The 13727-nt window shown below is 30.6% G+C and overlaps 1 protein-coding gene across 3 annotated transcripts in view; it reads right to left on the minus strand.

Moving 5' to 3' along the window:
• Positions 1–1339: 1339 nt before the first annotated feature.
• The window catches only part of CHIC2 (cysteine rich hydrophobic domain 2), a 42130-nt gene continuing 29742 nt past the window's right edge, over positions 1340–13727 (minus strand). For 2 of the 3 annotated variants that reach the window (XM_039845233.1, XM_039845235.1), the window contains exons 4-6: positions 7913–7969; positions 7687–7746; positions 2619–4393 (exon numbers count right to left, since the gene is read on the minus strand). In XM_039845233.1, coding sequence (XP_039701167.1) covers positions 4343–4393; positions 7687–7746; positions 7913–7969 — 168 coding nt within the window. In that variant the 3' untranslated portion in view covers positions 2619–4342. Of the gene's footprint in view, positions 4394–7686; positions 7747–7912; positions 7970–13727 lie in introns of all 3 variants that reach the window. The other variant, XM_039845234.1, reaches the window with a different exon arrangement.

Raw genomic sequence — 13727 nt, forward strand, 5'->3', positions numbered from 1 at the left:
TAGAGGAAGTAGTCATTCTAACTTTAATTTTAAATGCAAAATTTGATATCAAGTCGTTTTTGCTGACATTGTAAAGTCAAAAAAGCTACTAAATTACTATTAATCATCTAGCTACTTTTATAGAGGATGTAATAAATAAGAGCAAAATGATTGAAAAATATGAGGTAGTCATAGTATCTTCCTTTTGTGGAAATGAAAAAGCAGAAGCCAAGTAACTTGATAATGTTGCAAAACATAGAAATTAATTCAAAATCAAGATTAGCTTTCTGAATTTCTGTTTTCAGTATTGTCTATTAAGGCTATGAACAATCTCTGTTGTTTCCATTTACCACTATGGGGGGGGGAGGGGATATTGCTCCCTATTACAGAAACAAGTATACAGAAACATGACTAATAATGTAAATAATATTTTGTGCTTGCTTCAGCAGCACATATACTAAAATTGGAACAATATAAACAATATTCAGGCCTCTCTTAAATTACTCAATTTAAAGACAGATCTTCAAATCTCAACTTATATAAAAGGTATGCTCCTAAAAATAACAAAGTTAGCTATTCTATCTATGGAAAAATTAAGTTTCTGTCTTTTTATAATGGAGTATTTAAACACAAACTATTATACAATAATTAATTGTATATTAATTATATTAGTTTGGTTTAGGATTGACCTTGAGCCTATTCTTTCCACCCTAATACTAGATGTAAATCAGCTTTCTTAAGAAATGGTGGTTTGAGAAGTCTCATACATAACTATGTAACTATGTAACTTTCGCTCACTGGAAAGTTTGGACTGATAGGGTCTGTTGAAAAGGAAAACACCAATTATACCAGTGCATCAACTGGAAATTTAAGAAACTCTCTTTTAAAAATGCAAGTGCCACTTTAGCAGAATTGAATGTCAATTATTCATTATTTAATGTAATAGACTCACTTTAACTGGCCTTCTAAACACCTAGCTAAGAATGCAAAAGAATTAACATTCTTAACTGTGAGCTTTGGGGAAGGAAGACAGAAAGGCAATGCTGTACTATGTCCATGCGTGGAGAAGACAATGGACATCAGGTGGGCAGAAAAAGACCCACAGTGCTTCAGTATGTTAAGAGAAGAAAAGAGGGTCCAGGACTAGATGGTGGAATCCGTTAAAGACAATTTTAAACACACTGTACTTCTGATTTAGTACTACTAAACAACAGTTAAACCAAAGCAAATATTTACAGTGAAAATCCAGCATGCAGCTAAGGGTTATAATTATGAAACAGAATACCATAAAAGCTGAAACGGTGTGTGTACATAATGTTATATAAAACTAGTGTAGCACTCATGCAATTGAGTCCAACTGTACATACTACTATTTAATATCATTCTTTTATAACCAAAGATTGACATAAATTGTTGCCAAAGTTTTATACAGTTGACCTGAGTCTACTAATATAAAGAAGCAATCAGAAGCTCTGTACAAGTAATACTGAAAACACACCATGGAGAAAGTTGTGGTTATTCTTGATTTAAAATTATTCAATTACAAAACTAGTTTTTATAATAAGAAAATCACAGTTTACTATTATTTAAGGTTTGACCACTTCTTGACTTTAGACCTAAATTACATTTTTATATTTTAAATGAAATCTAGTCATTAAAGAGTCTTAATAAAGCATTTGATGACTACTATATAGGTAAGGTGACCCTCTTGTAAGGGCAGGGTAATCAATACCTACCTTAGAAACTAAATGTGTCACTAAGTTTTACTATAGTCATTAGTTTTGGAGTATATATTTTAACCTAGATATATAAAAAGTCACGTAAAATATATAATAGGGTTTGCAATGTACATTATTTGATAAAAGAATGTTTCTACAAAGGAACGGCGGATTGCAAAATGCCAGTAATGTATAAACAAAGATCATAAATTATGTAAAATCTATACGTTAGATTTTCTGCCAATAACTTTTTCTTGGCCAGTTTTAAAAGTATCTATGGTTCATGTTTCACAAACTTTAAGTCAGAAAACAGAAACTGAAAAACAATCATTTAAAATATTTCCTTTAGACTAATGTTCACATAGCATAGGCATCTTTGACATTTCCAATTTGCAGTAACATGGGCACTTAGATTTATGACTCAAGAAAGAATAAGCCAGAGAGTATGTTATACTGAGGACTACTAATGAAAACTCAAACACAGACATCTAACTGTTCAAGGCATAGCTGGCTTAGGGTAATGCCACATATTAAGCATTCACAGTTCTTTTCTATATATACATTAGAAATATAAGAGTGAACATTTCAAGAGAATCTTTAAGGAACGGACACTACTCTCAATAAAATTAGAAAAGCTTGTAAAAATCCTGTACTTAATACTATCAACTATGAAAACATTCTTACTGTTAAAATATTCTTAAGGGAATAATTAAAACTATAATTTACAGAAGACTAAAAACAAGAAAAAAAATGTCTGCATAGGTACAATACTTCCTATAAAGCTAATCATATGGTGCTCTAATTTATAAAATTTTAGATATGGAACACTTGTGCTGCATAGTCTACACAGTCAAATTTTTCTGCTCTTTCTGAATACTGAGGCAGATTTTTCAACACTGAAACCACAAAGGAATACTAGAGTTTTTGAACAGCATTACCTTTTAATTGCACTACTTTAAGGTGGTAGGCCACACCTTAAACACAAGGTAAATAAAGTGAGAGAAGTGCTTGAATTCTTTGTATTTTGAGCTCTTCAGAGGAAATGTGTTTCATAAATTCAAGTTGTTAAGTGTTTGGGGTCAGGAAGCAATGGAAACAAATAATTCTCATACAAAAAACAAAACAAACAAACAAAAAAAAACTCTAGTTTTTAAGATAGCTCCTAATGTCCGATATAGGATATAAAATACTAGCATTCAACTGCTCAAATTTATATAGAATTACAGTACTTTGGAAAGTACAAAGAAATACTTTTAAAAAATACAGTTATATAAATTAATGAAACTGTTATTTAAAAGATTTAATACAAGGAAAAAAGGTATTGTATAGTGGTACCAATTCTTAATACAAATTAAGCATAGTTTATATAATTTCAAAAGTTATTCACATTATTGCTCGATACCACAGCTGTATGGAACAAGTTCTTGACACACATTAAAACTTGTATAATTTCAGGTTTATAAAAACAAAAATTTACACATAGGTCATTCAGAAATTTAGAAAGTTTTAAAATTCATGGAGATATGTACAACCAAAAGAATAAGAAAAAATATGTATGTTTGCATATACTTAAAAGAAATAAGCTGTTCTGATTTAAACTTACGTCATACTCTCAATTAAAAAAGTACACCTAACTGAAAGCAAACTAATAGATAAAAACAGTACTAAATAAGTCTGCCCTTTCTTAGTAACAATCAGATCCAAATATCAATGGGGTATTAAACATCAGCTTACTTTCAATTCTAGAATTTTTGCTTTCTTTCAAAAATTTTTAGAAACATATATCCGTCCTACAACTGTGTTAGATTGGGAGAAATATTTTCCTTAGAAATTTTTAAAGGATTATTTCCATACTTTGTATATAAGATTTGATAAACAATAAAAAATAACCCAAGTAAGGCCATTATCATCATCTTGATCAAAAATATACACAGTTTGTAATGCTACTATATTTTATCATCCTGAGCTCTAGTAACCATTAGATGCATGCATACCATTCACTGATTTGTCTATTCTAATAAAAATAATTTAATCTTGCCTTGCTACCTTTGAAGAAAGAAACACTTTCAAAACTTTTTTATAGGTCTTCATAATGTTACAGATATTTCTGCTGTAAACAGTGTTAGAAATTAAATGAGAAAGGATATGTTAAATTCCAAAAAGCTATTAAAGAAAACTTACTATTTTAAAATAACTGTTAAATTTAAAAAGGAAGAAAAATAATACGAAGAGTGTGCTTGCTAGAATAGATAAGTACAGCCTTACAAAGGTGTTTTTCTATATTAAGGAATTAATAAAGAAGTGTGAGTACTTTGGTGATAAAATAAAAAAGGCTAGCCAATTTTTATGCTAAGTTCAAATGTATTTTTTTGATAATACAAAAAAGTAATACTTGAAAATCAGAATACATAACAGAAAAGAGCACAATAACTTAAGTATTTAAACATCTGTATGAAATAACTGTTGCAGAGTTTGACAAAAATGCACACTTAGAACATGCGGTTATTTAAAAAAACAAAAACATAAAAAAAAAAAACACCACACGATTCTGTAGAACCAATGTTATGTCACCACCAGAAGAGCACCAAGCAAGGCACCATTGGAAAGACAACATACTTGAAAAGTCTCTATAAATAAAGTAAATGCTAATCCGGTCGAAAAATCGGTGTCTTTGGTAAAAATTCTATGAGGATGACCTGTATAAGGAGAAAAAAAAGTTTTAAAAAGATTTAAATAGATTTTTATCTAAACAAAACTTCAGTTATATTTCATTGCTAAAATAATTTTGATACTGTCTCTGATACACAGAAAGAATGCATGCATGAATGAATAAGAAAACGGAACTAGCATCTACTAAGAAGTAACTATATACAGAGTGTTTCATACTATATAGATCTATCTAATCCCAACAACTTTTCTGTGAGGTAAGTATTATCGCCCTCATTTTACACGAGAAAACTGATGATCCAAGGATTTTGGAGTCACTATTTGAACAAAGAACTGTCTTAACTCCAAAGCCTTGCCCTTTCAACTGCATTATGTGGCTTCAGCTGATCCAATTTATTTTTTCAAGCTTCCTCCATTTTCTAACTCGATTCCATGGGTCTTTAAATTCTAGAATTGCTCTCATTTTACTGTACCAGGATCGCTAGATAAAGGGTATTGGTCTTTTATTTCTTAATTTTTTAAAAGTCCTTTTCTTCTTAGGTTAGCAAAATTAAAGGTTAAAATTTATTCCAAAGAACCTTTTATCAAAAACTAAAGGAAAACCAACAAAGACAAAATATAGTAACAGAAAGACACAAGTTGATCAAAGCTAATTTTTATAACAAACTTAAACTGTCTTAAATCACAATCAATTCTTTCCCTTATTCCAATTCTTTATAGAACAGATGCTAACCAAAAAAATTATCTGATTTGAATAGTTTCCAAGTTTGGTGAACTGTTCATTCTTTTTCAGAAACTGTCTTGATATGATCTCCAGGTTTGAATACTATTCTTTTAAGTCATTTAGACCAGACATCTTCGTTTTCACTCTTCATTTTTCTTGGCTTTTGATTTGCTTCAATAAACAAGGTGGCTGGCCTAAAAATATTCCTTTCCTGGTTTAGTTATACTGCACTAAGTTTTAGGTGCCACCTTTGCCACTCTCCTGATCTATTATTTGCCTACGAAATATTTACTAGCTTTCTGTCTAGCTTCTTTATTTGGGCTAAAAACTGTTTTTCCACCTCCTCATCTTCTTTGCAGCTCTAAAAATTGACGATCAAATATTTAAATTACTATGAGTCAACATTCAATAAATACTTCTATATTTCAAACATGTCCTCGATCAAGCAGTCTTTACAGTTTCAGCTCTAGAATATAGGAATTACATTTTACGGCGTATACCACACAATGCAAAATAAAGGTTATCTTTGCTCATATTTGCATTATTATTTGTTTTTAAAGAACATATCCCATGAACTCTTTTCCTTCAGAAGCCATTTGTCTCATTTTCTCTAAATCATGCTGCTCTACCACATTTGAATAAAAGAAAAGTTGGCATCAGGCTGGTATTTTTCTAGACTGTCTCCAATATTCAAAATATAATCAAGGAGAATTATTTTCCCTTAACAAATGAAATATCTGTAAGTTAAAGAAAAAGTTTAGGTCAAAGAGAAATACGTGGTAAAAATTCCCCAATTCATTAGGTAAAGAAGCACTCACTATATTATTTGCTATCTTAACTTTTTAAAAGTATTCTTTAGGAAGTTTTTAAAATTATATTATTTTCCCATTCAACTATCATAAATATACCTACTGAGAAATTTTAGAAAAAATACTTTTAGCAATTAAAAAATATTTTTACTACTCTTCTAAATATCTTCTATGATCGTATGAAAAATATAATGGCTTCAGTAGTAGTGCTTATCTAAAACTTCATGATAAATTAAACTATTTTACAAACAAAGCATACAGTTCACAATGTTTTGAAAGGTTACTAAATTATTTTTAGTTAAAAAAAAGAATATCATAAGATAAAGATAAATATAATGAGCATATTTTATGAATGAATGACATTCATATAGTTCTATCTGAAAATAATAGTATTGGGAATAACATTTGTTTTCCTTTCCAATGTAAATTTAGAAATGTGCAAAAATAAATAAAACCTCAGTTTTAAGCTTAGTGTTTGGGTTTCTAAATACAGCAAATATTTTTTCACAAAATTCTTTAAATCTTCTACGTATCCATCACTCATGCCAAAATACATAAACTCTTACCATCTATGAGGAAAATACGAGACTATCTTTTCACAGATCCATCTCAAAACAAGTTATCTGAATGTATTTTCTTATTAGTATTTAAAAAAGTATCTTTCTCATCATCATAAATTAACACATTGAATATAATAGAGAATGATAAATTTTACATTATTTGGGGTTCACTGAATAGACCTATTCTATGAGGAAAAAAAGATATTTTTAAGATGACTTTTATGTCTAAAGCTAGAAATGGGATTTGACTGTATGATAATGAAAGAGAAAATACTGCAGAGAAAAATGATTTTATGACAATTTCTAACTATTTAAGCACTGTTTTAATCAATCTTTTACACACACACACCCCAGTCTATGACGACTAAATTGTTTCAAAGAATAGAATTTGTCAGAAATGGTGTGCCTGGTACTTCACAAAGACTATGACTTTAACTTTCAACAATTAATTCTTCCTTAGATCTTTTTCTTTTAACATACCCTTTCCATATTTAAAATAAAACACTAAAGCTCGAGAGAATAAATAAAAATTCATAATTTTCTATAGTATTCTGAATTTTCAAAAGGAGAAAAATTGTTCAAGTAAATTAAGGAGTCAGTAAATTAAATACCATACTAAATAAGTTCTAAAATTCATTGTATACATGGGCTGACGTAGATATCTTTTAAAGAATAAACACACAGGATAAGCAACATCTCATCTCCTGCTTATTTTTAAGATAATTTTTACAAGACAATAAATATTCTATTAATACTTTTGATTAAAAATTCTTTAAGGCCCACTGAGGTATGGGTAGCTAAAATTTATAAAGGCTAAAGGTTTCTTAAGCTCCAATGGCTTGGCTGAAAGGTTTTCTTCCATACTTGGAAGCTTGATTAGCATTATATAAAAAAGCCATATCTGACTTGCTGCGTAACCAAAGTTGTGGTTATTCTTTATACAGCATCTAAAATTTCACACTCCATCAACACATGTTCAGGCTATTTTATCTTGGCAATTAATTTATTATTTTTCAGAACACAGTGAAGCCTTGTTTTCAAGTCATTCATAACTTTATAAATCAGTCTTGCACATGAAACCATGCATCTGTGAACCGTAGAAAATCCTTGCACTCAGGAGATTAAGCTCCTGACACCTTTGCTGATTAATAATCATGGAAAGAATAAGATCAGAAGCAAAATAAATGATCATTTAATAGAGAAACTCACAAAACAGCCCTTTAACTTACATATTCCATCATGTTATTCGTTTCACATTTCCTTTTGCTCAGTCTCCAGTGCAAGCACAGCTAGACAAGTAGGAGAGTAAAAGAAGAAAAATGAGCTCTATTTTACTGCAGCACACAGACTAACCCATTGGTCCACCTTTCATATTTTTAGTTCAACAAAAGCATCTGTTTCCATACTGTGCAATTCAGACCTCAACAGTACGAAGCTGCTCCCTGTGGTACTCACCTTGTGGTATAACCTATTGTTTTCCCATTCTAATAACTTCTCAATCGATCTCCGTGTCTGGAAGACAAATGAGAAAAAAGTTTACTCTTGACTGGTTTTAGAAAAACTTTGTTTTGCAGCTGCTTTTTGTATGAAAAGGAGAGAGGTATAAGACAGTGACGGAGTGCAGGGTGGTCTATAACACTATCAACATTCTAGCACTAAATAGTAACCCAAAAAGAAATAGTCCTTTATTTTAATAATGATATGGTTTTGTGTTTTGCACTGTATTTTTTTAACTTTCAAACTTATTAGCCTCTGATTTAAAACTATCAACGACTAAAAAGGTAATGCTATCTACCAAATGATAGAAATTTAAATCCCCATCTCTCTCAAAAATATTTTTGTGATACTTTAGTATGTCAGTATGAAATGCTAAACCAGAGGCAAAACTGTATTTAAACCAACAGGAATAATAGAATCAAGCTTCGATACTGCTAGTAAAGGAATCAACTGAGAAATGTATGTTTAAGGTCACTAGATTTTTGCAACATGTACTATGCAGCATAAAATGTTTCTCGCTTGGGAGGAAAAATAAAGGAGAGGATAATTCATGATGCCAGGTGTTAGGATGAGACTGACACAGCTGCAGGAGCAAAAAGGAGAGTATTGCCACAAAAATCAACTGCAACTTGGTACAGCTGCAGCTTCCTTGCAAAGGAAGGAAAACAGCATCTAGCATTATTAATATGGCACAACAAAATAAGAATGAAATATGAAAATCTGCATGTCAAGCGAGGAAGAGCTAGGTGAAAAACTGTTAAGATCAAGCTTGTTTTGAATAGTTTGATGTTACATAATAAAATAGTATCTACTGTAATCTAATTACCTTTCAGCATGTTGAACATGCTAAAGACACACCACAGTCAATGTAGGTGCCAATTATAACTCATAACTACCAATGAATTGCCACTACTGCTTTACATTTTCCGAGCCTATGTCATAAAAATCAAAACCAACTAACTCTCTGGATAATAACATGCCAATAACTAATTTACTATATTATTTTTTGAACAGATTTTTGGGCAAGAATTTTAAAGAAAAAAGTGCCCTTGTTAATAATGATCAGCAGACCTCACTTGTTTCATTGTAAAGATAGCCTTTTAGAGGCAGCTCTCTTTTTAAATGAAAATAGGGCAGCAGTTATGGTCACACTTTTTGTTAATTTAGTTGCCAGTCAGCCCCAAATCAAAAGAAAATAAGGCTGCAGAGTGTAATTAACATTCAGTTCAGTCGTTTTGTCCCTTGTCTAGCCCCCAAGCTTTGTTAAAATTGCCATCTGAATGCTGAAGGCTGTAGAGAAATCGATTTGATTCTAATCGCACCATGAAAAGAACATGATCTAACTGCTTTCAGCCCTCCGTAAATCTGTACTAGGTCTTTAGCACAATGCAACTTCCAATTTAAAAAGCACTGAATGTCTCGTCAATGACTTTGTGAAGAAAAAAGAACAAGGAGCAGACATAAAAATTCCAATAGTTGTTTAAGCATTAAAGTTCATTTGCATCACAGCGAACCTGAAAAGGGCTGACCTCTCAAACCGCCTCTCAGGTCTATGAAGTTGTAGCCTTGACAAGCTCACATTGACAGAGCTCATTGACTCTGAAAGGCTACTCTATCAATGGTGAAAAATGGCAATAGGTTCTACTCTGAGCAGGCATCTGCCTGCCCACCCGCTGCTAAACCAATGGCAAAACCGATTCAAAACCTGAATCTACCTTGTAATCTTCCTTTCTAGGACCTTTTAATAATAGATTAAGATTACTATACAATTTGAGGTTTTATTTTTACTGATGGTTTATAAGTTGGGGGGGTGAGGGTAAAAGAACTAGGGTGAGTAGAACAAGCTTTCCAAGTCTGTTGTTTTAAAGTATAAAAACTAAAAGCTTAATATTACATTTCCAAATATTCATAACTCAAAGAAACAAGTGTAGTTACCACTATCATCATTTCATCACAAATTTAAACCCATGCAATTATTATAACAAGAATGGATCTCATGAATGGATCTCGTGGTGTATATGACACACACACAACTTAAAAACTTAAAATATTTACTTTAAAAAACCGAAATCAACTACCAGTATTTGAATAAAAGATAATTACAAAGTATGAACCTTAAATTCCAAAATATTTATGTAGAAATTCTGAACTTACTCCTGGCCTCTAATTAGGAGCTTAATGATAGGTCTGGTATAATTGTATCTTACAATATTTAAGAATTCTAAGCCAAACAAACCCTGGTATGCCATATTCTGAATAAGCATCAAAATATAAAATATTTCTACACACTTGATAGTCTGGAATAAAAGCTGTGAATTAGCACAATTTAATCTTGCTATAAGACCTCTTTCCTGCTTGACAGGTGAAAAAAAAGCACTTGCACGTGCAGCTTAATTAATCATTGCACTTGACATCTCAATGATTTACAGTGAGGAGCAGGTGAGAACATACAAAACCAGAAAGAAACCCTTGATTTGAGTGGAACATTTCTAGCACACTAAGGTGACAAGTATATAGATTCTAGCGGTCATTAAAAAAAAAGAAAGAGAGAGAAAAAGAAAGAAAGAGATTGCGCCACAAATTATTTGTTAGTAACAACAAAAGCTCAAATTAAATGGAAAAAAAGCTTCAGCTACTAATACTCTGCAATTATTCTTAGTTAACAAAATCAAAATATATTTTCAAGATTAGATACAATACCAATTTGGCAGATATTGAAAAAAATATGACACTTCAGCACTTATAAAAGCTATTCAAAAGCCTTTAAACATAAGAAAGCACTTTATACTTGCAGTATTCTAGAAATAAAAGTTAAGAGTTTATATTCACAGGTTTGTTAAGATAACTATTTTTTAATGAAATGTAAGATTCAACACTGCCAAACTCAATAATTACTACTGGGTAAGCAAACCTAACCCTATAGCTTTTTTAAAGTTTATATCGACCAATAAATTCAACATAAATTAAAGCAAACTAATATTCATCAAAAAAAATAACATGTATATAGAAAATATGAATTATCAAAAAAATATATAACCTTTCAGTATTCCAGGCCGGTGGATTTCTAAAAATAAGTCATCTTAATTTTCTTAAAAGAATTTGGTGCTTGTGAAAAGCACCAGATTGATAGTCATGGGAACTAAAAATCTTCTATTTAACTGAAAGAACAGGGGAAAGGGCAGTGCAGGCTTCAGTGCAAGCTTCCCTACAGTGGGCCTTAATCCTTTTCAGTGCTCACACCCTAGGGGTGAGAGAGCACAGGTTAGTGGTTCTTATGAATCCTCACTCCTTCTGCATAAGATGATCAATAAGAAATCTAATTTTATCATGGGTTCTTATCCTTAATTAAAAGGACCAAGACCACCAACTTATATCATGCAAGTAAAACAAGTTTTTTATGACATGTCACTAACTTGGTCTAGAAGCGGACAGCTCCCACTCACCATCCTCATCACAGAGCTCATTTTAATTTTTCCCACATATTTCCTCATTTCGACAGCTTGCTAATTATATTTTTCTCACTGGACTAGTTTTAACATAGCCATTATACAATGTTAAAGTAAAAAATAACAGATCAAAACATCATTTCAATTACTAAATAGACTTTTTAAATAGAATTAACTTGAAATAACTAGTAGTAACAGAAAAGATAGTAATTTTGGTATCAATTTCTATTGCCTTTGATTCCTTTTAAATTTTTGGTAAAATTGTGGAGATAACTCAAAACATGAAAACTGGAAGAGAAATTAGCCTGGATAATTAACCAAATAGCTAATAATAATTACTCAATAATTAACATTAGGTAAGGCATACCCCTAATCAACTTCCAAAGAACTATCTAAAGTAAGCTTAACATTAGTAAAATACAGCCAAAAAACCTAGAAATAGTTAAGTTACTACAACTTAGAAAAAGAGTTTTCCAAAAATGCAAATTTGACTTACTATGAAGAAGCATTTTTGTAATTGTTTATAAATCTTGTAACTTTCTAAGAAATACATTATTATTTCCTATAAACGAATTAAGTGCAATGAGATATAAGTAAGTCTTTCTGGGAAACAAGGAATCTCAGAAAATCTTGAATGTATTACTCCCTTACTTTGTTACTGCTCTTATTTATAGTATAGTCATTACCAATGAGTCATTTATTCACAATCAATTGTTTGAAAAAGTGGTTTTTCAAAGAAGTGGTTTTCTAAAGTTGCTAATAAAATAAATGGAAATCTCATGGATTTCAAAGTCCTTAATGCCAAAGAAAAAATGTTAAATGTGGAAGCTATAAAAAAATTTCTCTGAAATTTCTCCAAATATATAGCATTCTTATCAGTCTTTAGAACATAAAGATGCTAAGATATATTAACAAAATGTATAAATAGAATATCTCAATAATAACTACAAAAGTTAAACTATTTAAACTTACACCTAAAATTTATTTGAGTAGGATTTATTCATAACATCACAAAATGTCAAAATGCAATTTCAAATGTTCTATTATTTAAAACGTTTTAATTTTAAACTCCAAAATTTATAATACATTTAGCTTTAACAAGAATACTGCTGTGAATGTATTTATAATCTTTTTAACTGTTAAGTATTTTTTAAATAAAAACCATACTTATCTTTTGACATCTGTGCAAATTTAAATTACTAAAATAAACAAAAATGTTCTTATGTCATTAGAAGAAACCCACGTAAAATTTTAAATAATTTTAACAAGAGAAAATTACTTGATTCACCTCTGTTCTGGACTCTTATGCTGCAGCAATTTACAGAAAATTAAATGGCATATCTCAGTATGATACATAAAAAATTTGGATTCATCAAAAAGATAAACTAGAATATGATTAAATTCTCCTAAACAAATTTCCACATACTTAAAAGCTCCTTTTAAAATTTTCCTGCGAAGGATAACTTTAAGCAACATAAACAAAAACATCCACCATTAATAAACTAAAACATCCACCAAAGTTATCATTAGAACCTTCAAATACTGTTTATTAAAAGTAAGTTTTAGATGAAGATAAGCTAAAAAACTGCAAACATTTTGTGTATCAAAAAATTCTCTTAGTACAGAGCCATGATTTACTTATAGGTACTAATCTTAAATAAAGTGTGCTTAAATACAATTTCATAAAGAGTTTACGACCTACAGTAGTGGTTCTTCACTTTGTTACTCTGAGTACTTTATGAATGATGAGAAAGGCACATATGCACAAATATATAAAATGTTGTACATAATTTTAAGGGGCTTATCCACTAATCTGATACAATTTCAGAAAATACTGGTAACATCTCAAAAAACAAACTGAGTTCAACTGACAACAAAAAAATCAGAAAAACTGTTCATAAGACAAATGAATTTCACTCAGCTAATAAAATCCAAAGTATTACAATATCAGGGATTTTTTAAAAAACATAATTACACAAAGAAGAATAATCACTGGTTAGGACAGGGAAGGGTAGGGGGAAATCACCTACTGATTGATTATAATGGACAACTGGAGAAACAAAAAGGGGTAAGGAATAGCTAGCTATCTGTTGATCCTCACTTTTGGTCTGACCCCATGCTAGGTGTCTTCACTTTGTTACTTTATTTAATCTTTACAATAAACCTATAAGGCAGCTGGTATTACTTTCATTTTATATATGAAAACCACAGCTTAGAGTGGTTAAGAAACTTAAAGCTATACTAGGAAATGGCAGGGCTAGTATTTGAAACCAGGATTGCACAGCTTTCAACATAATGTTCATTCCATTAAACTACAGAGCTATGAA

This window comes from Pteropus medius, unplaced genomic scaffold, assembly GCF_902729225.1.
Source record: "Pteropus medius unplaced genomic scaffold, Ma_sr-lr_union100, whole genome shotgun sequence".
In the NCBI taxonomy this organism is placed as follows: Eukaryota; Metazoa; Chordata; class Mammalia; order Chiroptera; family Pteropodidae; genus Pteropus; species Pteropus medius.